Source organism: Dendrobates tinctorius, unplaced genomic scaffold, assembly GCF_039654945.1.
Source record: "Dendrobates tinctorius isolate UK_male_01 unplaced genomic scaffold, ASM3965494v1 ptg000028l, whole genome shotgun sequence".
Classification (NCBI taxonomy): Eukaryota; Metazoa; Chordata; class Amphibia; order Anura; family Dendrobatidae; genus Dendrobates; species Dendrobates tinctorius.
This window is the reverse complement of record NW_027361696.1, coordinates 73,454,611-73,482,209: the sequence shown is the minus strand read 5'-3', so window position 1 is coordinate 73,482,209 and position 27,599 is coordinate 73,454,611. Positions and strand designations below refer to the sequence as shown.

Genomic DNA, 27,599 nt, shown 5'->3' with positions numbered 1-27,599 from the left:
CGTGCTTAACTAAACGGCCTCCTACTCCTTGCCTTTAGCTTCCATATTTAGTGTGGGAGCGAGCACTGTAAGACCCTAACACAGAAGGCTAGGAATAGGAACAGAACAAAGAACTGAAACACATAACTTGGTTGTTATATAACAGAATAGAATAGAGGCACAAAGCTTGGTTTTAACACAACATGGGACTACCTATGTGTTAGGCAATCCCTAAATGTGTTGTGACTGTCAAGCAGCCATGAGACATGCAGGAGCGGGGACGCTAACAGATTATTCGAGCAAGCCAAAGACGCTCCCTTAGCACCAGAGTATGCTCGATAACACCTTATCTGAGCACACTCGGTCATCACTAGTTATTATATAATAGAATTAAGGCTCAGAGCTTGGTGGTTACACAACAGAAATGATGCATAGAGAATAGTTCTTACACAACACAATAGAGGCACATAGCTTGGTTGTTACACACCAAAAAAGAGGTACTGAGCTTGGTTGTTACACAATACAATAGGGGCATTGAATTTAATAAAGTACACATGCATCAACTAAAGCTAACATAGTTCCTTGTTAATCTGCCAAATAAATACTTTTTGGGAATTGGTGGAAATGACTGCTGAACTCAGTTTCACAAATAATAGACTTTATCTCCTTCCTCATACAAACACAGTGTGACATTGTAACTGTCTTCAGTAAGGAAGGGGGCCTCAAACTGTCCCTGAAACTGGGACACTATCCTTGTACCAGGGGTACTCTTGACGGTAGAGAGTTACGAGTCTCTGACCTTACTATGCTCCTGTTGAATCTTGATCTGTCCTCTCCCCCTTCCCATGAGGCCTGGGACAGAAATATAATGTAAACAAAACACAAAGACAAAACAGGGATAGCAGAAAACCTCTATCATACAAAAGCACTAACCAACAATAAGTAGAAGGATAGGGACAGGGAGGAGTAAACTAAATGGGAACTGGGACCAGGAGATAAACACACATGTACTGTAGCAAACTACAAAACACCTCTACAACAACTCTGTTCCAACCACTTAGCTTTAGCACACAGCACAGGAAGAAGAATCTTTCACCGGCATGGACAAGAAGGTCTGGTCAGTTTAACTAAATTCATGTAATATGGGACACAAATCACACCATCTCTAAAGATGACCTGTAATTCATTACCCGACATAACCATATAACGCCAGGTCTCTCAGGAGGACGTGACACCCTCATGACACACAGTTTGCTTTGTTCTTCCCAGATACAAACGGTTTCCAAGAAAGTCCCAGCACCTCCTTCACCTCTGGATCTAATCCGACCTATTAATGTTACTGGTCTGGCAGTCAACGGATCTCAGGCTAACTCTTCTATGGCTGAGTCTCCTGGGCCTGTAATGGTGACTCAAAAAAACCTGGAATTTAAGGGAGGGATGAATGTTCTTGGTAAGAGCCAGCTTTGTATAAGTCATTAAACATTAGTATTTTTATAACTATGGATGGGAATTGTATGAAAGTTTAAGCTATGTAACCCTTACAGGCTTCCAAATTTTTAGTGGTGGCTCATAAAAGAAGAATAGGTATCCTAAGTTACATGGATAATGAGTAATAGTTTTATGGGCTTTTTTAGGATTTATTTACATGAGAAAATTGTTTGCAAAAATGAATGAGACTGCTCTATTCATCTAAATTGGGGTTGCAGAATTTCATGTGCATAAAAGTTTACTCCAATTTTAACAAGCCATAAGCTATCCAGAGAATTGGTAATAACTTGCTGATCATTGTTGTCCCACTACTTAAATGGCTATCTCTGACAGTCTGACAGAAAATGATTGGAGCAGTGATGTACATGCATTCCATTAAAATGGGGCACTTCAGAGTGGTGAGACCAAGATCGATCATCAATTTATCACTTGGATAAGTTATAACTTCCAAAGATAAGAATAATTTTGTAAAAGGAATCTGTCAACAGGTGTTTGTTATGTAATTTGAGAGCAGCGTGGTGTAGTGGATGAAACCCTAATTCCAGTGATGTTTTATCAGCAGGAGATTATCTGAGAAGAATAGATGTATTGTGCTTCCTGGTCCAAACACACCCTCTCCACTGATTAGCAATGAAACCTGCCAATCAGTGGTGTGGAAGGGGTTATACAGAGCTGAGCATTCAGAGCACTGCTATATTTGCAGCAGAAAAGAACTATAATTTTATCACAATTGCTGCACCCAGTAAACTAAGTGATACATCGCCGGAATCAGGGTCTCAGCCACTACATCATGCTGCTATCAGATTGCATAGAAAAAACCTGCTGACCAATTCCCTCTAATTAATTTGATAATATCATGTTTTCTGATGCACATAAGTAGTCTCTCTGCAGTATGTCTCCCAATCAAGCATTTTCATGTGCTGTCTAGGTCTTCCAAAAGAAATTGGCATATTTCAACAAAATGTTCCTTATTAAAGGGGTTTTCCACTTCCAAGAAAATAGATCCCAAACGACATTGCTCGAGACTCAGTATTTTGGCTGTCTCATCGACACCGTGTATCATTTCTGCCGCCAATCACTGAGCTTAGAGGCTCATGCCGTCTAACTTGGCACAACCGCTGAGCTCAGTGATTGCCTGCAGCGGTAATGTGCGCTGTTCACGTAGTCATAGCACCAAGACTGGAGCAGCAGAGGGAGCCAGCGATGGATCCCTTGGTGGGTGATTACCTGCTCTCTTTGTTATTTTAGAGCTTTTCCTTAAAGTGGAAAACCTTAAGTGCAAAGTAGTAAAGGTAGACTAGAGACACATTTGTTTTCTACTGTTTTTTCCTTTTTATAATAAGACAATATGTTAGGTTCCATATATATACAGTTGGGAAAATATGCACTACCTATTTTGCAAGTTTTCCCACCTACAAAGAATGGAGAGGTCTGTAATTTGTATCGTAGGTTCACTTCAACTGTGACAGGCTGAATGTAAAAATAAAAACCAGAAGACCCCATTGAATGATTTTTAAATAATTAAATTGCATTTTATTGCATGAAACAAGTATTTGATCACCTACAAACCAACCAGCAAGAATTCTGGCTCTCACAGACCTGTTAGTTTTTCTTTAAGCAGCCCTCCTACTCTTCACTCCTGTATTCACTCGTTTTCACTACCTGTATTTATTGCACCCTTTTGAACTCATTACCTGTGTAAAAGACACCTGTGCACACACTCAATCCCACTCCAGCCTCTCCACCATGGCCAAGACCAAAGAGCTATCTAAGGACACCAGGATCAAAATTGCAAACCTGCACAAGGTTAGGATGGGCTACAGGACAATAGGCAAGCAGAAGGCAACAATTCTTGGTGCAATTAATCGAAAATGGAAGAAACACAAAATGACTGTCAATCTTCCTCCGTCTGGGACTCCATGCAAGACCTCGCCTTGTGGGGTAAGGATGATTATGAAAAAGGTCAGGAATTGGCCCAGAACTACACCGGAGGACCTGGTCAATGACCCAAAGAGATCTGAGAAGTCTCAAACATTACCATTAGTAACAAACTGCGCCATCATAGATTAAAATTCTGCCTGGTACGCAAGGTCCCCCTGCTCACACCAGCACATCTCCAGACCCATTTGAAGTTTACCAACGACCATCTGGATGATCCAGAGGAGGCATGGTAGAAGGTCATGTGGTCAGATGAGACCAATATAGAATTTTTTGGTATCAACTCCACTCATCGAGTTTGAAGGAAGAAGATGGATGAGTACAACCTTAAGGACAAATTCTCAATGGTGAACCATGATGGGGGAAACATCATACTTTAGGGGTGTTTTTCTGCAAAGGGGACAGGATGATTGCACAGTATTTAAGGGAGGATGGGATGGGATCATTGCTCCAGACTCAGTGTTTTGACTGTCACATCGACACCACGTATTACTTCTGCTGCCAATCACTAAGCTTAGCGGCTCATGTCGTCTAACTTGGCACAACCACTGAGCTCAGTGATTACCTGCAGTGGTAATGCACGCTGTTGATGTAGCCAAATCACAAAGAATGGTGCAGCAACCATGATGGAGGAAACATCATACTTTGGGGGTGCTTTTCTGCAATGGGGACAGGATGATTGCACAGTATTGAAGGAAGGATGTTTGGGGTCATGTATTGCAAGATTTTGGCCTCCTTCCCAAGAACATTGAAAATGGGTCTTCTTGGTTGGGTCTTCCAGCATGATAATCACCCGAAACACACAGCCAGGGCAACTAAGGAATAGCTCCATAAGAAGCATTTCAAGGTCCTGGAGTGGCCTAGCCAGACCTGAACCCAATAGAAAAATTTTGGCAGGAGCTGAAACTCAATGTTGCCCAGTGACATCCCCGTAACCTGATAGATTTGGAGAAGATATATATGGAGGAGGTGGTCAAAATCCCTTCTGCAGTGTGTGCAAACTTAGTCAATAACTAAAGGAAACATCTGACCTCTGTAATTGCAAACAAATGTTTCTGTAGCGAATATTAAGTTCTGTTTTTCTATTGTATCAAATACTTATTTCATGTAATAAAATGCAAATTAGTTGTGTAAAAATGATACAATGTGATTTTCTTGATTTTTATTTTTAGATTCTCGGGTGATCTCCGAGTATTTTGGCGTGTTTGTCCATGCAGCTGCATGATTTGCGGCTGCTAGGCAGGCTGAATACATATGGGGGTTGCCTGTTTGTTAGGAATTCCACACATGTATTCAGCCTGTGTAGCACAGATCATGCAGCTGTGTGGACAAACACTAAATCTCTGAGCACGCCAAAAATACTCCGAGATCACCCAGCATGATTGGGGAAACCCGGGCAACGAGTATACTCAGTATACTCATTCATCACTAATATATATATATATATATATATATATATATATATATATATATATATATATATACATACACTGGGAAAAAAAGGATTTAGTCAGCCACCAATTGTGCAAATTCTCCCACTTAAAAAGATAAGAGAGGCCTGTGTTTGACATCATAGGTAGACCAAAACTATGATAGACAAAATGAGAAAACAAATCCAGAAAATCTCCTTGTCTGATTTGGCAAAATTTATTTTGTAAATTATGTTGGAAAATAAGTATTTGGTCACCTGAAAACATGCAAGATATCTGGTCTCACAGACCTGTAACTTCTTCTTTAAGAGGCTCCTCTGTCCTCCACTCATTACCTGTAGTAATTTCACCTGTTTGAACTTGTTATCAGTATAACAGACACCTGTCCACAACCTCAACCAGTCACACTCCAAACTCCACTATGGTGAAGACCAAAGAGCTGTCAAAGGACACCAGATACAAAATTGTAGCCCTGCACCAGGCTGGGAAGACTGAATCTGCAATAGGCAAACAGCTTGGTGTGATCAAATCAACTGTGGAAGCAATAATAAGAAAATGGAAGACATACAAGACTACTGATAATCTCCCTCAATCTGGGGCTCCACGCAAGATCTCACCCTGTGGGGTCAAAATGATCACAAGAACAGTGAGCAAAAATCCCAGAACCACACGGGGGACCTGCATAGAGCTGGGACCACCATAGCAAAGGCTACATCAGTAACACACAATAATCCTGCCAGTGACTCCGATCCTGCAGTGCCAGACGTGTCTCCCTGCTTCAGTCAGTACATGTCTGGGCCCGTCTAAAGTCTGCTAAATCACTTTGCCACAGCCCACTTTGTCTCTTTAAGTAGGTTCATCAAAGGGGAGGTTATCATGGCAAAGTTAGGGATAAACTGGAGGTATTAGCCCACGATGCCCAGGAATACTCTGACCTGCTTCTTTGAGAGGGGTTGTGGCCAACTCTAGATCGTGTCAACTTTATCTATTTGGGGCTTTATTTTGCCTCTGCCTATGACATAGCCCAAGTATTTAGCTTCCTACATTACCATGGCACATTTCTTCGGGTTTATGGAAAAACCAGCCTCTGAAGAGCATCAAGTATTGCATGGACTTTGCTCAGAAGGCTTCCCCAATTGGTGGTCATGGGGCAACGGGTGGCTATGTGACCTGGGGTATGACACCTCCAACAAATAACTTTATAGATATTGCCTTTGGCAGCAACTTGGAAACCTCTTAGACCCCCCCAAATGTGGCACTAGTTCCTCACTTTTGGGTGTCAGCACCCCTTTGGGAACCCCAATACAGAGGTGCTAAGATCCCTTGCATCCCCAAGGAACTCTCGACCACCTGGTACTTTTCTACCAGGCCCAGCAGGTCATCGGCTTTACAGAAATCTCCCTGGGTAACCCAGGATTGCTTTGGCCTTGGAAGGGAGTGTATGAACCTGTCTGGAGTGCCCACCAAGGCTGTGGGGTTACTCGGTACCGGGCCACTTCCTAAAGGGGCAGTGTCGCGGCAGCGGTGACCTGGTCCATGGCCCTGGGCATCCAATGAAAGGGGATATTTACAGGGGAAAAATAAAGAGTTTGTAATAAGTGTTCATGATGTCAACTGTGGTTTCTGGTCAGAGGTGACCAGCGCTGCAGTACAGATCCTCTGGGACTTATGGTGTGATGCAGCAGAGTTGGAAAAGCTCTCCACAGGCAGAGATTTTGGTCCCAGGGCAGTTGTGATGGAAAAGATGTTGAAGGTGATGATGATGTAGTATTTAGCAAGAGGTGTAGCAGTGCTTAGTAGGTGACGCAGGAAGAATGCAGAAGACACAGCTGGGTGCAGTTCCAAAGCTTTACTCACAGTTCTGGTGCGCACAGATGCCTGCTTTGTGCTGCGTCCTTCAGGTGTGGGGCTCAGTCAACTCCCAGGCAGATGGAGAACACCTTTCCAGCACTCCTTTCAGTATGTGCCTTTCCTGGCCATCTCAATGTGCTGGCTATCTTACTCCTCTTACTTCCCAATAACTCAGTCAGTGTCCCAGGCCAGCAGCCGCGGACCTTGTCGGGTAACATCCTCACTGCGTTCCCTTGCTCCCTTATGGCTGCCTTTCCAGAGAAGATAACTGTGGCTTGTAGGTAAGCTCCCTAAAGGTGTCTCAACCTTCGGCTTGCTAGCTGAGTCTGAAGATATCTCCTCTAGGCAAGGGGGCCGATACCCCTCTGTGACCTGATCCCTCCACCCGATGTCCGTCAGCATGGAACGAGCCCCACGGGCAGTACGGTCGCTGTTCCATGCTTCTACGATCCCTTCCCACTACAGGGAACTTCCTTCTGTCTCTGTCCTTTCCAGCAACTCCTCTGCCTAGGAGCTGCTCCACACACATCTGTTCACCTCTTCCCCAACAGGAAGACTGTCCTAACGAAAGTTCTACTCTCCCGATCTCAAACTACAAGCTCCACCCACTTCCCAACACCCTTTACTACCCAGGCAGGGATGAGATCCTCCTCCCATAGGGTCCATCCAGGGTGCCCTGCTGTTATAGGGTGTTTGTTGGGTGCAGTACTGTCAGGTGCCCCCACCTTACCTGGGAAGTGGGATACCACACCTCTGGTTGAGGTGCAGTACCTCTGTGGCAACTGAACCCTCAGGGGCACCACATACCCCCCTGTTAAACACATAACGTCGGCAGACTGAAGCAGAGTAAAACAGATGTTACAGGAGCAAAAATATGTTTAACAGTACTGCCAGCAGTTGAACAATGATTTACATAACTTCCCTTTATGGGAGGCACCTTCCCTTTTACGTTACATAACATTATATTACAAGAAAATATTCCTACCATAATATACTACTTTTCATCACACATTTCTACATTACCTATTAAATGCTATTACTATCCTTTCCAAGAACTATTGATAGCAACCGTCATTAGTCAAAAGGTTCGCCACCATATTAGGAAACACTATTCTTACCAAAATACTATGACTTATTTTTCACTAACCTAATTATTATTAAACATCCTATAATCCACTATAAAACTATACTACTTTACATTTCTACATCTTAAGTGCTATTAAGTCATTATTCTTTTTCCAGAAAACTATTAGCAGAAACCGCTCCTAGCTCAAGGTTCTCTACTACACTATCAAACATCTTATTCTATACATCTATAATAATAAATGCCCTAAGCAACTTCCGGTTGTAACAACTTCCGTCCAGTTGTAACCGGTGACGTCACCGCACACCTCTTTCCATGTTAACCCTCAACACACACACTCCACACACCTTTCACCATCTCCACTCACGTCCACTCACTCTTTCACTCCACATACGACCCTTTCTCTCACTCCGTCTCTCATACTCACGCCGTCATTGCCGCTGATCCACGATCCCCGACATCATCTTCCGCCGGCGCCATCCTGGTTCCAGACGTCCTCCACGCCGGCGACATGTTCTTGCGGCGACGCCATTTTGGATCGGCGAAATCCCGCGATAGTCAAGATGGCGTCGCCGCAAGAACATGTCGCCGGCGAGGACGACGTCGGGATCCAAAATGGCGTCGGCGAAAACTCGCGAGATTTCGCAGACGCCATTTTGGATCCCGACGTCGTCCACGCCGGCGACATGTTCTTGCGGCGACGCCATTTTGGATACTCAAGATGGCGTCGCCGCAAGAACATGTCGCCGGCGTGGACAACGTCTGGAACCAGGATGGCGCCGGCGGAAGAAGATGTCGGGGATCGTGGAGCAGCGGCGATGACGGCGTGAGTATGAGAGACGGAGTGAGAGAAGGGGTCGTATGTGGAGTGAAAGAGTGAGTGGAGATGGTGAAAGGTGAGAGGAGTGTGTGCTGAGGAGTGTGTGTGTTGAGGCTTAACATGGCAAGAGGTGTGATGCTATCGCATCCTCCCGATGCGATAGCATCGGGCCATAATCTAGTTAAGTATAATATAGCAAGTGCAAGTGCAGTAAAACTTTTATTAAACACAATCAAACTTTTATTAAAACGAGGTAGTTTCTTAATTGTAATCCCCATCCAGGGTGTCTTCTTATGTCCTTATGTCCTAAGTTTCAAAAAGTGGAGGACCCACTCCAAACCTCCAACTAGACCTTGGTTGGACTGCAAGGCATAGCTGGTCTCCTTCTTGGACCACCTATTCGGCCACACCAAACAGGATTTTGTTCAGTGGTGATTTTAAAACAAACAAACCTATGTTTCTAAAGGTTACATGTAAAACCAAGAGGAAGCACCTTAAGAGGTGCTAATCTATATACAAGTAAAGTTTTTTATGATTCACTGTTCAAGATCACTTAGTCTGTATAACCTAAAAAACCTGTGCAAAAACTTGAAGAACCCTCCTGGGTTAACTTTAAACTTTTAACTATTTACAGTAACATGCTTGCATTATTTTCCTTTACTCTGGCTTAATGGTACAGCTTCCGGGCTGGGTGGAAGCATCTTTATCTGCAGTCACTACTGGTGACTTTGTTGTGATGGCAGCCTGGGTAGATTCAGCTGGTGGAGCTTTTACTGCTGCTGAGGTGGTAGATGACAATACCACGGTCACTGCTGCCCCCTGGTCTTCCGTATGGGCTCTTAGCTCCTTGGGAATCTGGCGCACATGAAGAGCATACCAGCCCCTCTCACCGTAGTGCCTGGTGAAAGAGACACTCTCTCCCGGGATGAGGTCACATTCTGGATGTCCACATCCCGACGGTTCACAAATAAATGATTACCGTGCCCCAACCCATCGGGTTCCGGCTTTCCATGTGGACCCTGTGGATCTGGGCTTTGGTCTGCAGGTTTCGCTCCTCTAATGCCAACTGCTGGGCCTGTTGCTCCTTCTCCTCCTTTTCAAACTTCAGAACCTGCCGGCGGCAGAAATTCCTCCTCCTTTATGGGGAACCCCATCAGGTCCATCCCCTGGTCCTCCCAGGGGATCACCTCTGGCCTGCGGCGCACTGCAGGGAGCAGTTGTTCTAATTTTACAGGTTCCAGTAGCCCACCCTTGGGTTCTACCTTCCAGTCCCAGGTGACATCAACTACCACCTGGCCAGATTTGGGGGTTGGTGGTGGTTGTATGGGCCCTAGCAGGCATCCCATGTCCCAGGGGCAGCATCCGTACCTGCTCCTACAGTGCCGCTGTCATCTGCCGCATGTTCTGATGCTGGAGGTACCGGTGGTGGTGGTACCCGGGACCCGGCAGCCTTCTCCAAAACGGTCTGCTTCCACCTGGTGATGGCAGCCAGTTGGTTGCACAGAAACCGGTGTGTCAGCTCTTCCACTTCTCCTTCCAGGAGCGTCAGGTCAGTGCCAGATGGACGGCTGAAGCCTTGATTTCCCGGGCCAGGGGAGCTTTCTGCTTCCGGCCCGTGCCCTACAGGCCTCCATCCTCCGCTCTCCATGATGTCCTCCTGGTGCTCTGCCTTCTCTTCCACTCTGATTCCCGCTGCAGGGTCTTTCTCCACCCCCGGGGGTGGTGCTGTCATGATACCAGTGCTGGTGGACCTGCACTTCTGGGGTTAATGTTTTGATCTCAGTGCAGACTCTTACCTGCACACCTGGGGCTTATTATGGTGGCCTCTCATTGGTTCTAGGAAAGCTTCTTATAGCCTCAGGAAGCTCCCTTCCCCGTCAGTTATACTTTCGCCCTTGGCAGAGTTGTGTTGACCCCTGAGTGTGTTTGTGCTGTGTTCTGGTTGCTTGATACTTTGTGTACAACTCAGTCTGTTCTCTGGATATTGCTTGTTGGATTCTGCTTGGTACCTTCTATGTCTGTTTGGTTTTGACCCCTGCTTGGCCCCGACTATCCGTTCTGTCTCATCCCTGATACTTTACTGCTATCTCTGTGTATGACCTCCATTTTGCCTGACTCTGAGTATTCCTGTATAGTGTTTTGCCGATCTCTGGAAGTAGGACGCTAAGCCCCGCCCCTTGCAGTCAAATGACCGTAGGTCCTTCACTGCTTGCTAAACTTCAGTGTCCCCAGGTCCTGTTTGTCTGTACTTTCCGGCCGTACCTGACCCCGGGCCCCCCCCTACAGTGCGGGTGAGTCCCTGCTCAGCGGAGGCTGCACGCCGGTGCTGACAAGACCCTGACAGGTGCCTTTTTCCTTTGCTGCCATACCATGCCAGGAGGCGAACCCCTCTAGCTGTCGACCATGATGCTGTAGCATAGAAGTATAGGCAGGGGAGGTTCATGGTGGTTCGCGCTCTTGTCTGGGTACCGTGCACAACGTCACATCCCAATGCACACCACGTGGAACCGCCACAGCAGCCATCTTTAAAGTCCAAATTACATTCCAATAAATTTACTCCTTTGCACATATTGTTAGGCGCACGGGACCCTTATTGAAGGGTCGGTTCATCCTGTTTGTGATGCCATGTTGGAGCGCCCGCCAGGGCCATGGGGTTACTCGGTATCGGGATGCTTCTTAAAGGGGCAGTGTCACGGCAGCAGTGACCTGGTCCGTGGCCCTGGGCGTCCAATAAAAGGGGATATTTACAGGGGAAATTAAAGAGTTTGTAATAAGTGTTCGTGCCGCCACCTGTGGTTTCTGGTCAGAGGTGACCAGCGCTGCAGTACAGATCCTCTGGGACGGATGGTGTGATGCAGCAGAGTTGGAATAGCTCTCCACAGGCAGAGCTTTTGGTCCCAGGACAGTTGTGATGGAAAAGATGTTGAAGGTGATGGTGATGTAGTATTTAGCAAGAGGTGTAGCAGTGCTGAGTAGGTGACGCAGTAAGAATGCAGAAGACACATCTGGGTGCAGTTTCAAAGCTTTACTCACAGTTCTGGTGTGCAGAGATGCCCGTTTGGTGCTGCGTCCTTCAGGTGTCGGGCTCAGTCAACTCCCAGGCAGATGGAGAACACCTTTCCAGCACTCCCTTCAGTATATGCCTTTCCTGGCCATCTCACTGTGCTGGCTTTCCTACTCCTCTACCTTCCCAACAACTCACAGTCAGTGTCCAGGCCAGCAGCCGTGAACCTTGTCGGGTAGCGTATTCACTGCGTTCCCTTGCTCCCTTATGGCTGCCTTTCTGGAGAAGATAACTGTGGCTTGTAGCTAAGCCCCCTAAAGGGGCCTCAACCTTTGGCTCGCTAGTTGAGTCTGACGATATCTCCACTAGGCTAGAGGGCCGATACCCCTCTGCGAACTGATCCCTCCACTCGACGTCCGTCAGCATGGAATGAGCCCCACGGGCAATATGGTCACTGCTCTGTGCCTCTAGGATCCCTTCCCACTACAGGGAGCTTCCTTTTGTCTCTGTCCTTTCCAGCAACTCGTCTGACTAGGAGCTGCTCCACACATGTCTGTTCACCTCTTCCCCTACGGGAAGACGGTCCTAACTAAAGCTCTACTCTCCCGATCTCAACCTACAAGCTCCACCCACCTCCCAACACCCTTTACTACCCAGGCAGGGATGAGATCCTCCTCTTGTAGGGGCCATCCAGGGTGCCCTGCTGCTATAGAGTGTGTGTTGGGTGCAGGTGTTAGAGTACTGTCAGGTGCCCCCACCTTACCTGGGAAGTGGGATACCACACCTCTGGTTGAGGTGTAGTACCTCTGTGGCGATTGAACCCTCAGGGGCACCACATGTCCATAATGACTCTCTCCACCATCTGTGCAGGGGAGGAAGATTCAATTATGCAACTACATTTGGATCAGGTGTAAGATGTCGAACATTTGGACCAGGGAGGTTTGTCACGGCAATAGGCCCAGTGGGGAACTTGTTGTAACCTGAAAGTCAGGGTCATTCCTAAGCGTGCCAAGATCTCAGTTTTCAACTTATCGTACTCTTTTGCATACAGCCTTCTGCTGTTCCCCTGTCAAATATGGAGCCAGAACCTCCGCCCACTGCTCCGGAGGCAATTTATTCTGTTCCACCACCCTTTAAAAAACGTCAGGAACTTTTCAACATCATCATCCGGGGTCATCTTTTGTAAAGCTTTCCTTACCATTTTCCTCACCTGTGAGTCATCACCTAGATTTGGGGGTGGGGCAGTTGCCATGCCGTGGGTCGCCTATCTTGGCAGTTCCATCTGCTGCCTGTGCTGCTGTTGTTGCCACTGCTGCTACTGCTGTTAATGCTGCTGCCATAGCTGTTGCTAATGTTGCATAGCTGTTGCTAATGGAGATTAGCTTGTTCCAGTTGCTTTATCAACTCCTCCATGCGTCAGTCACACTGCCTCTCGAGATTCATGCCTATGCTTCTAACACCAATTGGGGTTTCTACTCAAAAGGTTGCAGTTAAAGGGAATCTGTCATCTCAGTTTTCGCATTTAAGCTGCGGCCACTGCCATTAGGGGCTTATCTACAGCATTCTGTAATGCTGTATATAAGCCTCTGATGTAACCTCTATGATAACAAAAACAAGTTTGATTATACTCACCTGAGGGGGCAAATCAGTATGCCTGCGCAGGAGCCGTGACAGGAGCAAGGAAGAGGACGTCGTTGCATGAAGATGGGAGGCGCCGGACCCTGACCTGCGACACCCATCGGACCCGGACCGCACCGGACCGCCCCTGGGTGAGTATAATCTAACTTGTTTTTCTTATCTTTCAGGTTGCATCGGGGGCTTATCTACAGCATTATAGAATGAGGTGACAGATTCCCTTTAAGGTAGGCACAGGAGACAATTTCATTAAAATGTCCAGGCAAGTTTATTAAGACTGCATAGACCATTCATGAAACCAAACAAAAAAACAGCCTTTTCCAGCACAAAGTGAAAACACAAAATAAATAGTCCTTACAGGATTGCAGGTTTGCCCGCTCAGGTTACTGTTCAGTTCTTAAGGCCTTAGCACAGACCAATACACATCTCCATACCCAGACACTGAATGACAAAACTGGTCTCCATTTTATATACAGTCATGGCCAAAAGTTTAGAGAATGACACAAATATTATATTTTCACATGATCTGCTGCCCTCTGGTTTTTATGTGTGCTTGTCAGATGTTTTTATCACATACAGAAATATAATTGCAATCATATTATGAGTAGCAAAAGGTTATATTGACAGTTAGAATGAGTTAATGCAGCAAGTCAATATTTGCAGTGTTGACCCTTCTTCTTCAGGACCTCAGCAATTCTCCCTGGCATGCTTTCAATCAACTTCTGGATCAAATCCTGACTGATAGCAGTCCATTCTTGCAAAATCAATGCTTTTATTTTGTCTGAATTTGAAGGTTTTTGTTTGTCCACCCGTCTCTTGATGATTGACCACAAGTTCTCAATGGGATTAAGATCTGGGGAGTTTCCAGGCCATGGTCCCAAAATCTCTATGTTTTGTTCCCTGAGCCATTTAGTTATCACCTTTGCTTTATGGCAAGGTGCTCCATCATGTTGAAAAAGGCATTGTTGATCGCCAAACTGCTCTTGGACGGTTGGGAGAAGTTGCTCTTGGAGGACATTCTGGTACCATTCTTTATTCATGGCTGTGTTTTTAGGCAAGACTGAGAGAGAGCCCATTCCCTTGGCTGAGAAGCAACCCCACACATGAATGGTTTCAGGATGCTTGACAGTTGGCATGAGACAAGACTGGTGGCAGCGCTCACCTGGTCTTCTCCGAATAAGCCGTTTTCCAGATGTCCCAAACAATCGAAAAGGGGATTCATCAGAGAAAATGACTTTACCCCAGTCCTCAGCAGTCCACTCCCTGTACCTCTTGCAGAATATGAGTCTGTCCATGATGTTTTTTATGGAGAGAAGTGGCTTCTTTGCTGCCCTCCTTGAGACCAGGCCTTGCTCCAAGAGTCTCCGCCTCACAGTGCGTGCTTATGCACTCACACCTGCCTGCTGCCATTCCTGAGCAAGCTCTGCACTGCTGGTAGCCCGATCCCACAGCTGAAACACTTTTAAGAGACGGTCCTGGTGCTTGCTGGTCTTTCTTGGGCGCCCTGGAGCCTTATTGGCAACAAGGGAACCTCTCTCCTTGAAGTTCTTGATGATGCGATAGATTGTTGACTGAGGTGCAATCTTTCTAGCTGCGATACTCTTCCCTGTTAGGCCATTTTTGTGCAGTGCAATGATGACTGCACGTGTTTCTTTAGAGATAACCATGGTTAACAGAAGAGAAACAATGATGCCAAGCACCAGCCTCATTTTAAAGTGTCCAGTGGTGTCATTCTTACTTAATCATGACAGATTGATCTCCAGCCCTGTCCTCATCAACACCCACACCTGTGTTAATGGAGCAATCACTGAAACGATGTTAGCTGGTCCTTTTAAGGCAGGGCTGCAATGATGTTGAAATGTGTTTTGGGGGATAAAGTTAATTTTCTAGGCAAATATTGACTTTGCAAGTAATTGCTGTTAAGCTGATCACTCTTTATAACATTCTGGAGTATATGCAAATTGCCATTAGAAAAAATGAAGCAGTAGACTGTGTAAAAATTAATATTTGTGTCATTCTCTAAACTTTTGGACATGACTGTATATATGTATACATACATATATATATATATATACAGTCACTGGCCACTTTATTAGGTACACCTGTCCAACTGTGTGTTAAGACTTAATTTCTAATCAGCCAATCACATGGCGGCAACTCAGTGCATTTAGGCATGTAGACATGGTCAAGACAATCTCCTGCAGTTCAAACCGAGCATCAGTATGGGGAAGAAAGGTGATTTGAGTGCCTTTGAACGTGGCATGATTGTTGGTGCCAGAAGGGCTGGTCTGAGTATTTCAGAAACTGCTGATCTACTGGGATTTTCACGCACAACCATCTCTAGGGTTTACAGAGAATGGTCCGAAAAAGAAAAAAAATCCAGTGAGCGGCAGTTCTGTGGCCGGAAATGCCTTGTTGATGCCAGAGGTCAGAGGAGAATGGGCATACTGGTTCGAGCTGATAGAAAGGCAACAGTGACTCAAATTGCCACCCGTTACAACCAAGGTAGGCAGAAGAGCATCTCTGAACGCACAGTGCGTCGAACTTTGAGGCAGATGGGCTACAGCAGCAGAAGACCACACTGGGTACCACTCCTCTCAGCTAAGAACAGGCATCTGATGGCTACTTTCAGCAGGATAATGCGCCATGTCATAAAGCTCGAATCATCTCAGATTGGTTTCTTGAACATGACAATGAGTTCACTGTACTCAAATGGCCTCCTCAGTCACCAGATCTCAATCCAATAGAGCATCTTTGGGATGTGGTGGAACGGGAGATTCGCATCAGGGATGTGCAGCCGACAAATCTGCGCCAACTGTGTGATGCCATCATGTCAATATGGTCCAAAATCTCTGAGGAATGCTTCCAGCACCTTGTTGAATCTCTGCCACGAAGAATTGAGGCAGTTCTGAAGGCAAAAGGGGGTCCAACCCGTTACTAGCATGGTGTACCTAATAAAGTGGCCAGTGAGTGTATATATATATTGTTTTTTTTAAGCTGGACGAACCAAAGTTCTGAATAGCATGAAAACAACTGAAATAAACCAATTGAATGAATATGTTGAGGATAAAATCTGCTGAGTGAGGATAATGTTTGCTTATGTTAGCACTGACCTCTGGTTTTCATTTCATTCTTCTTAGGCCTCATTGGATTTTTTATTGCATTTGGGATTTCCATGGGAAAAATGGGAGAACAAGCAAAGCTAATGGCTGATTTCTTTAATATACTAAATGAGATCATTATGAAACTGGTCACCATGATTATGTGGTAAGCCAAACGTCTGGTCGCCTTGATTTGTTTGTTTGTGGTGTATTGAGTCACTAAATTATACATTGCAAAAGGGAGAAAGTTGTCATTTATGAAATTTAACCTTTAATTTGTGTTTTGGGTTTATGCAAAAAAAGTTATGTAAAAATAGTCTATTTATCTGAAGGGTTTCTTTACCATGGCAGATCACTGCTTCCAAGTAGCCATCAATGGACGATTTAATAAATCCACTCTACATGATGTAGCGCAAACTTCATGCCTACGTTCATCTCTACTTTTACTACTGTATTGCACAGAAGATACTATAGGAAATAACTTGACATCACTCACCTAATGTGGACCTCTAGAAGTATTTTATTGTCCGAAACCCAACATGTGGTCAGTGCTTCTCATGTGGTCCAACAAAGGCTTTCAGAATGGTTCTCTGCTTTCACAAAATCTCTGTCCCCTGTTTGCACTTTATCAAACTGTGCTTTACGCCCCGAATCCAGTGCTGATTCTCCACCGCTGCTCCTGGTGTCTGTTATTGTCTGTAGCGCTGACATCACCTCGACAATGCTACAGCCAGTCAATGAGCTTGGCGGTTCACAGTGGCTCTTGCCATCAATTAGGCAGAGCTGCTGAGCTCACTGATTGGCTGCAGTGTGATGTCAGCACTGCGGACAATAACAAACACCAGGAGCAGCAGTGGAGACTCATTGTTGGACCCATGGATGATGAGTAAAGAACAGCTGTCATTTTTTAAAATCTTTTATGTAAAACAAACTGCAGCTGGGGGGCATTTTTCCAAAAAAAAGGAAAATCCTTGCACGTGTTTCTATTATAATTTTCCTCATCGCAGGAACACGGTCTTATAGAAAAAGATGATGACAGTGGAACCATTACAAAAATGAGAGCTTTGCCAGAAAGTCTTGGCAGTTTCGCCACTGAAGAAAGATGTCATGGGCCTACAGTCTTCACGTGTACTAAACAAAAATTAATTTTATTAGATAAGATTAAAATATATGCATATAATTGTAACTGAGTGAATATAGCAACATTTTTAAAACAGATCTAGTATAAAATAAGTGAATTAGTACAGCATAAATTGTATTAGTGGATTGTAGTGATGGGCGAGCACTAAAATGCTCGGTGTTGTGAGTTCATTTTCCCCTTCATTACTGAGGCCCGAGGAACTCCCTCTTCTGGTAAAGAAAGGTAGTGAGCCTGATTATCAAACACCTGAGGCTGATGATGATGACTGGCTGAGTGGAGTTACTGACTGGATATAAGGCTGCCGACGCCCTTCTGCCCTGCGGGTGATTTCTCTGAGGGATCCTTGGAGACCAGTCTGAATTCCTGCTCCTCTAAAGCTAAGTTTGCTGCTCGGCCTTTTGCATTTGTGCTTGACTTTGTTTTGCTTTGTTTTTCTGGATTTCTGCCATTCCCTGCTGGGGTGTGCTGAATTCCTTTAGCTCTGTCTTCTGAAAATACCTGAGTGCTGATTTAGTTTTTGAAGCCTAGCTGCTTCAGGGCCTTTTTCATATCAGCTTGTTGGCTTATGTCTTTGATAGGGTTTTGGCAGATTGCAGACAGCAGCCTTCCTGTCCTTTCCTATCTAGGTAGTTTTGGGCCCCGTCTTTGCTCAGTCTATCTTTCTGTCTGTGTTAGTGTTTTCATCTTGCTTCACCGTCATTATATATTGGGGGCTGCCTATTGCTTTGGGGTCTGCTCTGGGGCAGTTTAGATTTCCCCTTTCTTTCTTTAGGCCTATTTAATTCTCCGGCCGTGATCGAGGGGTCTAGGGAATCTTAGGAACCCCCCACTGCTACTGCTAGTTGTGTTGATAGGTTCAGGGGTCTGCAATCTGATAGTTGCCAACTTCTCTGGTTTTCTGGACTTAGCTTGTATTTCTGCTTTTGCCTCCTACGGTGACTCACTCATAACAGAATCATCCGCCATACCGCAGATCCTAGGGTACTCAATAGCAGGAAAGAATTGTTAAAAAAAAAAAAAAAAAAAAAAAGGTGTGTATGTTTTTTCCTCTATATCTCTGAGGCCGTAGGGGGAATTTTTTTTTCTCTCAATGGTGATAAAGCAATTGTCTGATCGTGTGGAGCAGCTCGCTGCGGAAGTGTGGTGAATTTCCGCCTACCTTGCTCATTCACATGCTGCTGAACCAAAGATTCCTAGACCTGATGTATTTTTTGGGGATCGGTCTAAATTTTTGAATTTCAAAAATAATTGTAAATTATTTTTTGCCTTGAAGCCTAACTCGTCAGGGAGCTCCGCGCAGCAGGTTAAAATTGTCATCTCTTTGCTGCGTGGCGATCCCCAGGATTGGGTGTTTTCTTTGAAACCAGATGATCCTATTCTGACTAATGTGAACGCATTTTTTCAGGCCTTGGGGTTGTTGTATGACGAACCTAATGCCATTGATCAGGCTGAAAAGACCCTGCTGGCATTGAACCAGGGTCGTGATTCTGCAGAATTGTACTGTCAAAAATTCCAAAAGTGGGCAGTACTTACTACCTGGAATGATAATTCCTTGGCTGCTCTCTTTCGGAAGGGGTTGTCAGAAGCCGTAAAAGATACTATGGTGGGATTTCCTGTTCCCTCTGGTCTTGACGATTCTATGTCATTAGCCATTCAGGTTGATCGGCGTTTGCGCGAACGCAAAGCTGCACGAGAGGTGTTGCCACCTGTTGAACAAATGTCTGAACCTATGCAATGTGATAGAGTTTTTTCCAGAGAGCAGCGTCAGGAGTTCAGAAGGCATAATAAGTTGTGTTTTTTCTGTGGAGATGCCTTGCATATTATTTCTGTCTGTCCTAAACGAGAGAAACGCTTTGCACACACGTTTTCTGTTGGGGGTGTTCAACCTAAGTTTCTTCTGGCTATTACTCTGATCTGCTCCCTGTCCACATTTTCCGCCAAGGCTTTTGTGGATTCGGGAGCAGCCCTAAACCTAATGGACTTGGATTTTGCTAAACATTGTGGATTTCCGATGACACCTCTGCAGATGCCTATCCCTTTGAGGGGGATTGATGCTACTCCTTTGGCTAAAAATAAACCTTAGTTTTGGACCCAGGTGGTAATGCAGGTCGCCCCAGACCATCAAGAAAATTGCAGATTTTTGGTGTTGCATAATCTGCATGATACTATTGTTCTGGGGTTTCCCTGGTTACAAATTCATAATCCAGTTTTGGATTAGAAATCTGTGTCTGTGGTGAGTTGGGGTTGTCGGTGTGCCCTTAGTGAGGCTCCGGTGTTTTCCACCTCTTCTCAGTCGTATGATGTTCCTGATTATTTGGCGGACTTTTATGATGTATTTAGTGAGAATGAGTCTGCGTCTCTGCCTCCTCATAGGAGTTATGACTGTGCAATTTAACTGAGCCCGGGGTGTAAATTTCCCAAGGGTCGGCTCTTCAATTTATCTGTACCCGAGCACGAGGCAATGCGATCCTATATTAAGGAGGCGTTGGAGAAGGGTCATATTAGACCATCCTCGTCACCCTTAGGTGCCGGGTTTTTTTTTGTAGCCAAAAAGGATGGATCATTAAGACCTTGTATTGATTATCGTGCCCTCAACAAAATTACTGTTAAATATCAGTATCCGTTACCCCTGATTTCTGATCTATTCTCCAGAGATAAAGGTGCTTGATGGTTTACCAAGCTTGACCTCAGGGGGGCGTATAATCTTATTCGCATTAAGCATGGGGATGAATGGAAGACGGCGTTTAATACTCCGGAAGGACATTTTGAGTACCTGGTGATGCCTTTTGGGCTCACTAATGCCCCTTCTGTCTTCCAGTGCTTCATGAACGATTTTTTCCGAGATTTTGTCGATAAATTTTTGATTATCTATCTGGATGATATTTTGATCTTCTCCAAGGATTGGGATTCTCATGTGGAACATATTCGGACTGTGTTCCGGATCTTGAGGGAGAATTCCCTGTATGTCAAAGGATCTAAATGCCTTTTTGGAGTACAGAGGATTTCTTTTTTGGGATTTATTTTGTCCCCGTCAACTATTGAAATGGACCCGGCCAAGGTACAGGCCATTTACGATTGGGTTCAGCCCACTTCTTTGAAGGCCCTCCAGAAGTTTTTGGGTTTTGCTAATTTTTATCGGAAATTTATAGCAAAATTTTCTAGTATTGCCAAGCCATTGACTGATTTGACTAAGAAGGGTGCTGATGTGTTAAATTGGTCTCCGGAGGCTGTTTCTTCCTTTCAGGAGCTGAAGCGAAGATTCACCTCCGCCCCGGTTTTGCGGCAACCTGATGTCTCACTTCCATTCCAGGTAGAGGTGGATGCTTCTGAGATTGGTGCAGGAGCTGTTTTGTCCCAAAGGGATCCTGTAACATCTAAAATGAATCCCTGTGCTTTCTTTTCCCAAAAGTTCTCTCCATCTGAACGTAACTATGATGTGGGGACTGTTGGCCATGAAATGGGCATTTGAGGAGTGGAGACATTGGTTGGAGGGAGCTAAGCATCAAGTCGTGGTCCTCACTGACCACAAGAATTTGATTTACCTAGAGTCGGCTAAGCGCTTGAACCCTAGACAGGCTAGGTGGGCCTTGTTTTTTACACGTTTTGATTTTGTGGTTTCTTTTCTTCCTGGAACGAAGAATGTCAAGGCAGACGCCCTCTCTAGGAGCTTCTTTGCTGATTCTCCTGTGGTGACCAAGCCTGCTACCATCTTAGGCGAAGGGGTAGTTCTTTCTGCCATCTCGCCCGATTTGAGACGTGCTCTGGAAGAATTCCAGGAGGACAAACCTGAGCGTTGTCCCAGTGGAAAGTTGTATGTTCCTGACCAGTGGAAGAAGAGAGTGATGTCTGAAGTTCATTGCTCTACTTTGGCTGGTCATCCAGGTAGTTTTGGTACTAGAGATCTGGTGAGTCGGTTTTTTTGGTGGCTCTCCTTGTCTCGTGATGTCAGGAATTTTGTGCAGTCCTGTGGGACGTGCTCCCGGCCTAAATCGTGTTCTCGCTCTAGTGGGTTGTTGATGCCTTTGCCTGTCCCCAAGAGGCCATGGACCCATATTTCATCTCTGATATGCCTGTCTCTCAAAGGATGACTGTTATTTGGGTGATTTGTGATAGGTTCTCTAAGATGGTTCATCTTGTACCACTCCCTAAGTTGCCGTCTTCCTCTGAGTTGGTGCCCCTGTTTTTACAACAGGTGGTTCGTTTGCACGGGATTCCTGAGAACATTGTATCTGACAGAGGAGTCCAGTTTGTGTCTAGATTTTGGAGAACTTTCTGTTCCAGGCTGGGAATTCAGTTGTCCTTCTCCTCTGCTTTTCACCCTCAGACCAATGGGCAGACAGAGAGAACAAACCAGACCTTGGAGTCATATTTGAGATGTTTTATTTCTGCTGATCAGGATGATTGGGTTTCATTTTTGCCCTTGGCCGAATTTGCTTTAAATAATAGAGCTAGTTCTGCCACTTTGATGTCACCTTTTTTTTGTAACTTTGGGTTTCATCCTCGATTTTCTTCAGGGCAGGTGGAGCCCCCTGCCTGCCCAGGTGTTGACACCGTGGTGGAGAGAATGCACCAGATCTGGGACCAAGTGATGGATAAGTTATCTCTCTCCCAGGAAAAGGCCCAGCGGTTTTCCAACCGACATAGGACCATTGGTCCCCAGTTTAAGGTTGGTGATATGGTGTGGTTATCATCAAAAAATATTGCTATGAAGGTGGCTTCTCCTAAGTTTAAGCCTAGATTTATTGGGCCTTACAAGATTGTGGAGATTATTAATCCGGTCTCTTTTCGTTTGGCTCTTCCTGTCACATTTAAAATCCATAATGTGTTCCATAAATCTTTGTTGAAGAGGTTTGTTGAACCTGTTGTTCCGGGGGTGGCACCTCCAGACCCTGTATTGGTTGAAGGTAACATAGAATATGAGGTAGAGAAAGTACTGGATTCCCGTCTGGCTAGACGGAGACTCCAGTATTTGGTTAAGTGGAAGGGTTATGGTCAGGAGGATAATTCCTGGGTCTCTGCCTCTGATATTCATGCCAAAAGATTGGTGCGTGCCTTTCATCGGGCTCACCCTGATCGCCAGGGTGGCGTAGTTGAGGGTTCGGTGACCCCTCCTCAAGGGGGAGGTACTGTTGTGAGTTCATTTTCCCCTTCATTACTGAGGACCGAGGAACTCCCTCTTCTGGTAAAGAAAGGTAGTGAGCCTGATTATCAAACACCTGAGGCTGATGATGATGACTGGCTGAGTGGAGTTACTGACTGGATATAAGGCTGCCGACGCCCTTCTGCCCTGCGGGTGATTTCTCTGTGGGATCCTGGGAGACCAGTCTGAATTCCTGCTCCTCTAAAGCTAAGTTTGCTGCTCGGCCTTTTGCATTTGTGCTTGACTTTGTTTTGCTTTGTTTTTCTGGATTTCTGCCATTCCCTGCTGGGGTGTGCTGAATTCCTTTAGCTCTGTCTTCTGAAAATACCTGAGTGCTGATTTAGTTTTTGAAGCCTAGCTGCTTCAGGGCCTTTTTCATATCAGCTTGTTGGCTTATGTCTTTGATAGGGTTTTGGCAGATTGCAGACAGCAGCCTTCCTGTCCTTTCCTATCTAGGTAGTTTTGGGCCCCGTCTTTGCTCAGTCTATCTTTCTGTCTGTGTTAGTGTTTTCATCTTGCTTCACCGTCATTATATATTGGGGGCTGCCTATTGCTTTGGGGTCTGCTCTGGGGCAGTTTAGATTTCCCCTTTCTTTCTTTAGGCCTATTTAATTCTCCGGCCGTGATCGACGGGTCTAGGGCATCGTAGGAACCCCCCACGGCTACTGCTAGTTGTGTTGATAGGTTCAGGGGTCTGCAATCTGATAGTTGCCAACTTCTCTGGTTTTCTGGACTTAGCTTGTATTTCTGCTTTTGCCTCCTACGGTGACTCACTCATAACAGCTCGGGTGCTCTTTGCTCGGGTTGAGCAAATTGGAATACTCGAGCCCAATGTAAGTCTATGGGAAACTCAAGCGTTTTTCTGGCGGCACCACTGGTGGTCTGCAGAGGGACTAGAAATTGCGGAAATCAATGGAAAAAGTGTTCAAATGACTTGGGAACAGCATGGGGAAGACTCCTGGAAGCATTTCTGACTCCCAGGTCACTGCTGTGAACAATGTTGTCAGAGGCTTATGCCACTTTTACAGACTCACAATAAAGCATACAAAAACTAAACCAAAATGGATTTTCCTGGGAAATATGTTAAGGAACATCCTTTACAGGGTAATGACTTGTATATAAGGCAAAAATAAAACCAAAAACAAAAATGGTCCTCCACACTTTGGGCTATGTTCACACGTAGCATTTTTGATGCGTTATTGAACTTTAGCATTGCTTTCAACCAAGACAAATGCATTCACTGGGAAATGTCATTTTAACATTTTACAACCTTATCTGGCCATGTTGTGTGTGACACATCATCAGACACATCCTGTTTCATTTATGAAGTTTTATGAAGGAGGGACTCTGAAAGTCACAAAGCCTATTTTTATAGGGCCATCAGGCAGCTTTTACTATTCTTAGAGGGCCAGCAGTCGCCACTCACTATTCTTAGAGTCATCAGCTGGCTATGCTTTGTAGTTCCCATTATTAAAGGGAACCTGTCACCCCCCCAGGTCATTTTTAAGTAAAAGAGTGACCTTCAGCAGCAGCACTAAGGCTGCATTCTGTGAAGGTGGCTCTTGTTTCTGACCCCTAGTACATCCGAAATATTGACTTTTATAACTAGGTCCCCATACATGTATTGTGTCCCATAGGTATGTGTTATGATTAGAGTTGAGCGAAACGGGTCGAAAAAATTCAAAAGTCGCCGACTTTTGGCAAAGTCGGGTTTCATGAAACGAAACCCGACCCTAGGATGAGGTCGGCCACGAGGTCGGCGACTTACGCGCCAAAGTCGCGTTTCAAAAGTTTGTTTTGCGCTCTTTTTCAGCCAATCAGGATCCACAGACACTGTGGGCAACGTGATGACATAGGCACGGGTCACCACCATCTTTCAGAAGGGCATGCAAGTGATTGGCTTGCTTTGGTGGGCGTCACAGGGGGTATAAAAGGGCGTGCACGCCGACCACCATCTTACTTCTGCCGATCTTAGTATAGGGAGAGGTTGCTGCTGATTCTGTAGGGAGAGCGTTAGGCAGGGAAGAAGACAAAAAAACTGCTTCTGCTGCTAGCGATTTGGCCTGCACAACACACCAGTCACTGTGTGTGCAGTGCAAGGGGAGGCTATATAGTGGTGTATCAGTGGTGTTGGTTGTTGGGCTGCCTTTTAAGGCTTCCTGACAGGCTGGCATTGCTGTTTACCCACTGCTCCGCAAACTGCTTTTTTAAAAGCAATCCCAATTTTTTTTTTTTGTCCTGCTGAGAAGAAAAAAAAACTGCTTCTGCTGCTAGCAATTTGGCCTGCACAACACACCAGTCACTGTGTGTGCAGTGCAAGGGGAGGCTATATAGTGGTGTATCAGTGGTGTTGGTTGTTGGGCTGCCTTCTAAGGCTTCCTGACAGGCTGGCATTGCTGTTTACCCACTGCTCCGCAAACTGCTTTTTTAAAAGCAATCCAATCTCCCTTATCCTCTAGTCACTTTTGTCACAGCTGTGCCATCGAGCCTGTCACATAGCGCTCAGATATTCATTGGGCCTCACACAATCCAAAAGTGTCCAGTGTCCAAAAGTGTGAGCAGAGATTCAAAATCTCCCTTATCCTCTAGTCACTTTTGTCACAGCTGTGCCATCGAGCCTGTCACATAGCGCTCAGATATCAGTGGGCCTCACACAATCCAAAAGTGTCCACTGTCCACAAGTGTGTGCAGAAATTCAAAATCTCCCTTATCCTCTAGTCACTTTTGTCACAGTTGTGCCATCGAGCCTGTCACATAGCGCTCAGATATCAGTGGGCCTCACACAATCCAAAAGTGTCCACTGTCCACAAGTGTGTGCAGAAATTCAAAATCTCCCTTATCCTCTAGTCACTTTTGTCACAGCAGTGCCATCGAGCCTGTCACATAGCGCTCAGATATCAGTGGGCCTCACACAATCCAAAAGTGTCCACTGTCCACAAGTGTGTGCAGAAATTCAAAATCTCCCTTATCCTCTAGTCACTTTTGTCACAGCAGTGCCATCGAGCCTGTCACATAGCGCTCAGATATCAGTGGGCCTCACACAATCCAAAAGTGTCCAGTGTCCACAAGTGTGTGCAGAAATTCAAAATCTCCCTTATCCTCTAGTCACTTTTGTCACAGCAGTGCCATCGAGCCTGTCACATAGCGCTGAGATAACAGTGGGCCTCACACAATCCAAAAGTGTCCAGTGTCCAAAAGTGTGTGCAGATATTCAAAATCTCCCTTATCCTCTAGTCACTTTTGTCACAGCAGTGCCATCGAGCCTGTCACATAGCGCTCAGATATCAGTGGGCCTCACACAATCCAAAAGTGTCCAGTGTCCAAAAGTGTGTGCAGATATTCAAAATCTCCCTTATCCTCTAGTCACTTTTGTCACAGCAGTGCCATCGAGCCTGTCACATAGCGCTCAGATATCAGTGGGCCTCACACAATCCAAAAGTGTCCAGTGTCCAAAAGTGTGTGCAGATATTCAAAATCTCCCTTATCCTCTAGTCACTTTTGTCACAGCAGTGCCATCGAGCCTGTCACATAGCGCTCAGATATCAGTGGGCCTCACACAATCCAAAAGTGTCCACTGTCCACAAGTGTGTGCAGAAATTCAAAATCTCCCTAATCCTCTAGTCACTTTTGTCACAGCAGTGCCATCGAGCCTGTCACATAGCGCTGAGATATCAGTGGGCCTCACACAATCCAAAAGTGTCCAGTGTCCAAAAGTGTGTGCAGATATTCAAAATCTCCCTTATCCTCTAGTCACTTTTGTCACAGCAGTGCCATCGAGCCTGTCACATAGCGCTCAGATATCAGTGGGCCTCACACAATCCAAAAGTGTCCAGTGTCCAAAAGTGTGTGCAGAAATTCAAAATCTCCCCTGTCCTATAGACACCTTGTACCTTGTTTTACATTACTATATAGTTTGTTGGATTTTGTCTACATTTCTACCAAAAATGAGGAAGGCTGGTGGAAGAGGCCGTGGAATTGGGCGGGGGTTGGCAGCTGGTAATGATGGTGTTGGTGGTGGATCTGATGGTAGTGGCAAGAGCAAAATAGGACCGAATGCAGGAGGTGCTGACCCTGCGTCATCGTCTGGCTACATAAGGCCTCGAACGCTTAGTTTTCTAGGAGTTGGCAAACCGCTTTTAAAGCCAGAGCATCAGGAAAAAGTTTTGTCTTACATTGCTGACTCAGCCTCCAGCTCTATCGCCTCCTCTTCTTCAGTTGTAAAAAGTAAAAGCACTGAGTCGTCATTGGAGGCCCATGTTCATGAACCATACCTTTCCTTGTGTCCTTCACCCCAACCAAGATTGAAGGATGACGCAGGCCATACTACTGATTACTCCATGGAGCTGTTTTCACATACCATGCCTGGATTATCAAGTCAAATGGTGAATTACCCAGGCCAAGATGAACCTGACATGGAGTGCACTGATGCACAGCCGCTGATGGATGATTCTGCTGGTACATTCACTCAGAGCACTACATTGTCCTCGCAGTGTACAGAGCCAGATTCTGACCCTGATGAGACTCAGGTGCCCCTTCCCGCACACTATACCACCATACACGGTGACACAGAGGAAGGTGCACATGACATAGAAGAGGAGGTGATGGATGACCCAGTTGTTGACCCAGATTGGCATCCATTGGGGGAAGAGGGTGCTGCTTCCAATAGCTCAGATGAGGAGCATCCACAGCAGACATCGACATCGCAACAGCTGTTATCTGGCAGGCCCGGAGCACTCCAAAGACCGGTTCCAAACATCAAAAGAGTTGCTGGACAGCTTGTCCAGAGGGTCAAAAGATCACAGTGTGCTAGGCCGCAAAATGTCTGCCAAAGTAGGAAGAGTGCAGTGTGGCACTTTTTTGAACAAAATCCTCATGATCAGGCCAAGGTTATCTGTAAGAAGTGCGCAAAGACCTTTAGCCGAGGGAAAAATCTGAAAAATTTGAATACCAGTTGCATGCTTAGACATTTAACCAGCATGCACTTGCAA

At 45.6% G+C, this 27,599-nt stretch overlaps 1 protein-coding gene across 1 annotated transcript in view; it reads left to right on the top strand.

Moving 5' to 3' along the window:
* Nucleotides 1-27,599, top strand: part of LOC141085547 (excitatory amino acid transporter 2-like) — an 89,454-nt gene that overhangs the window by 16,791 nt on the left and 45,064 nt on the right. The window contains exons 4-5 of the mRNA XM_073570992.1: nucleotides 1,249-1,429; nucleotides 16,370-16,496. Of these exons, the coding sequence (XP_073427093.1) occupies nucleotides 1,249-1,429; nucleotides 16,370-16,496 (308 nt within the window). The remainder of the gene's footprint in view (nucleotides 1-1,248; nucleotides 1,430-16,369; nucleotides 16,497-27,599) is intronic.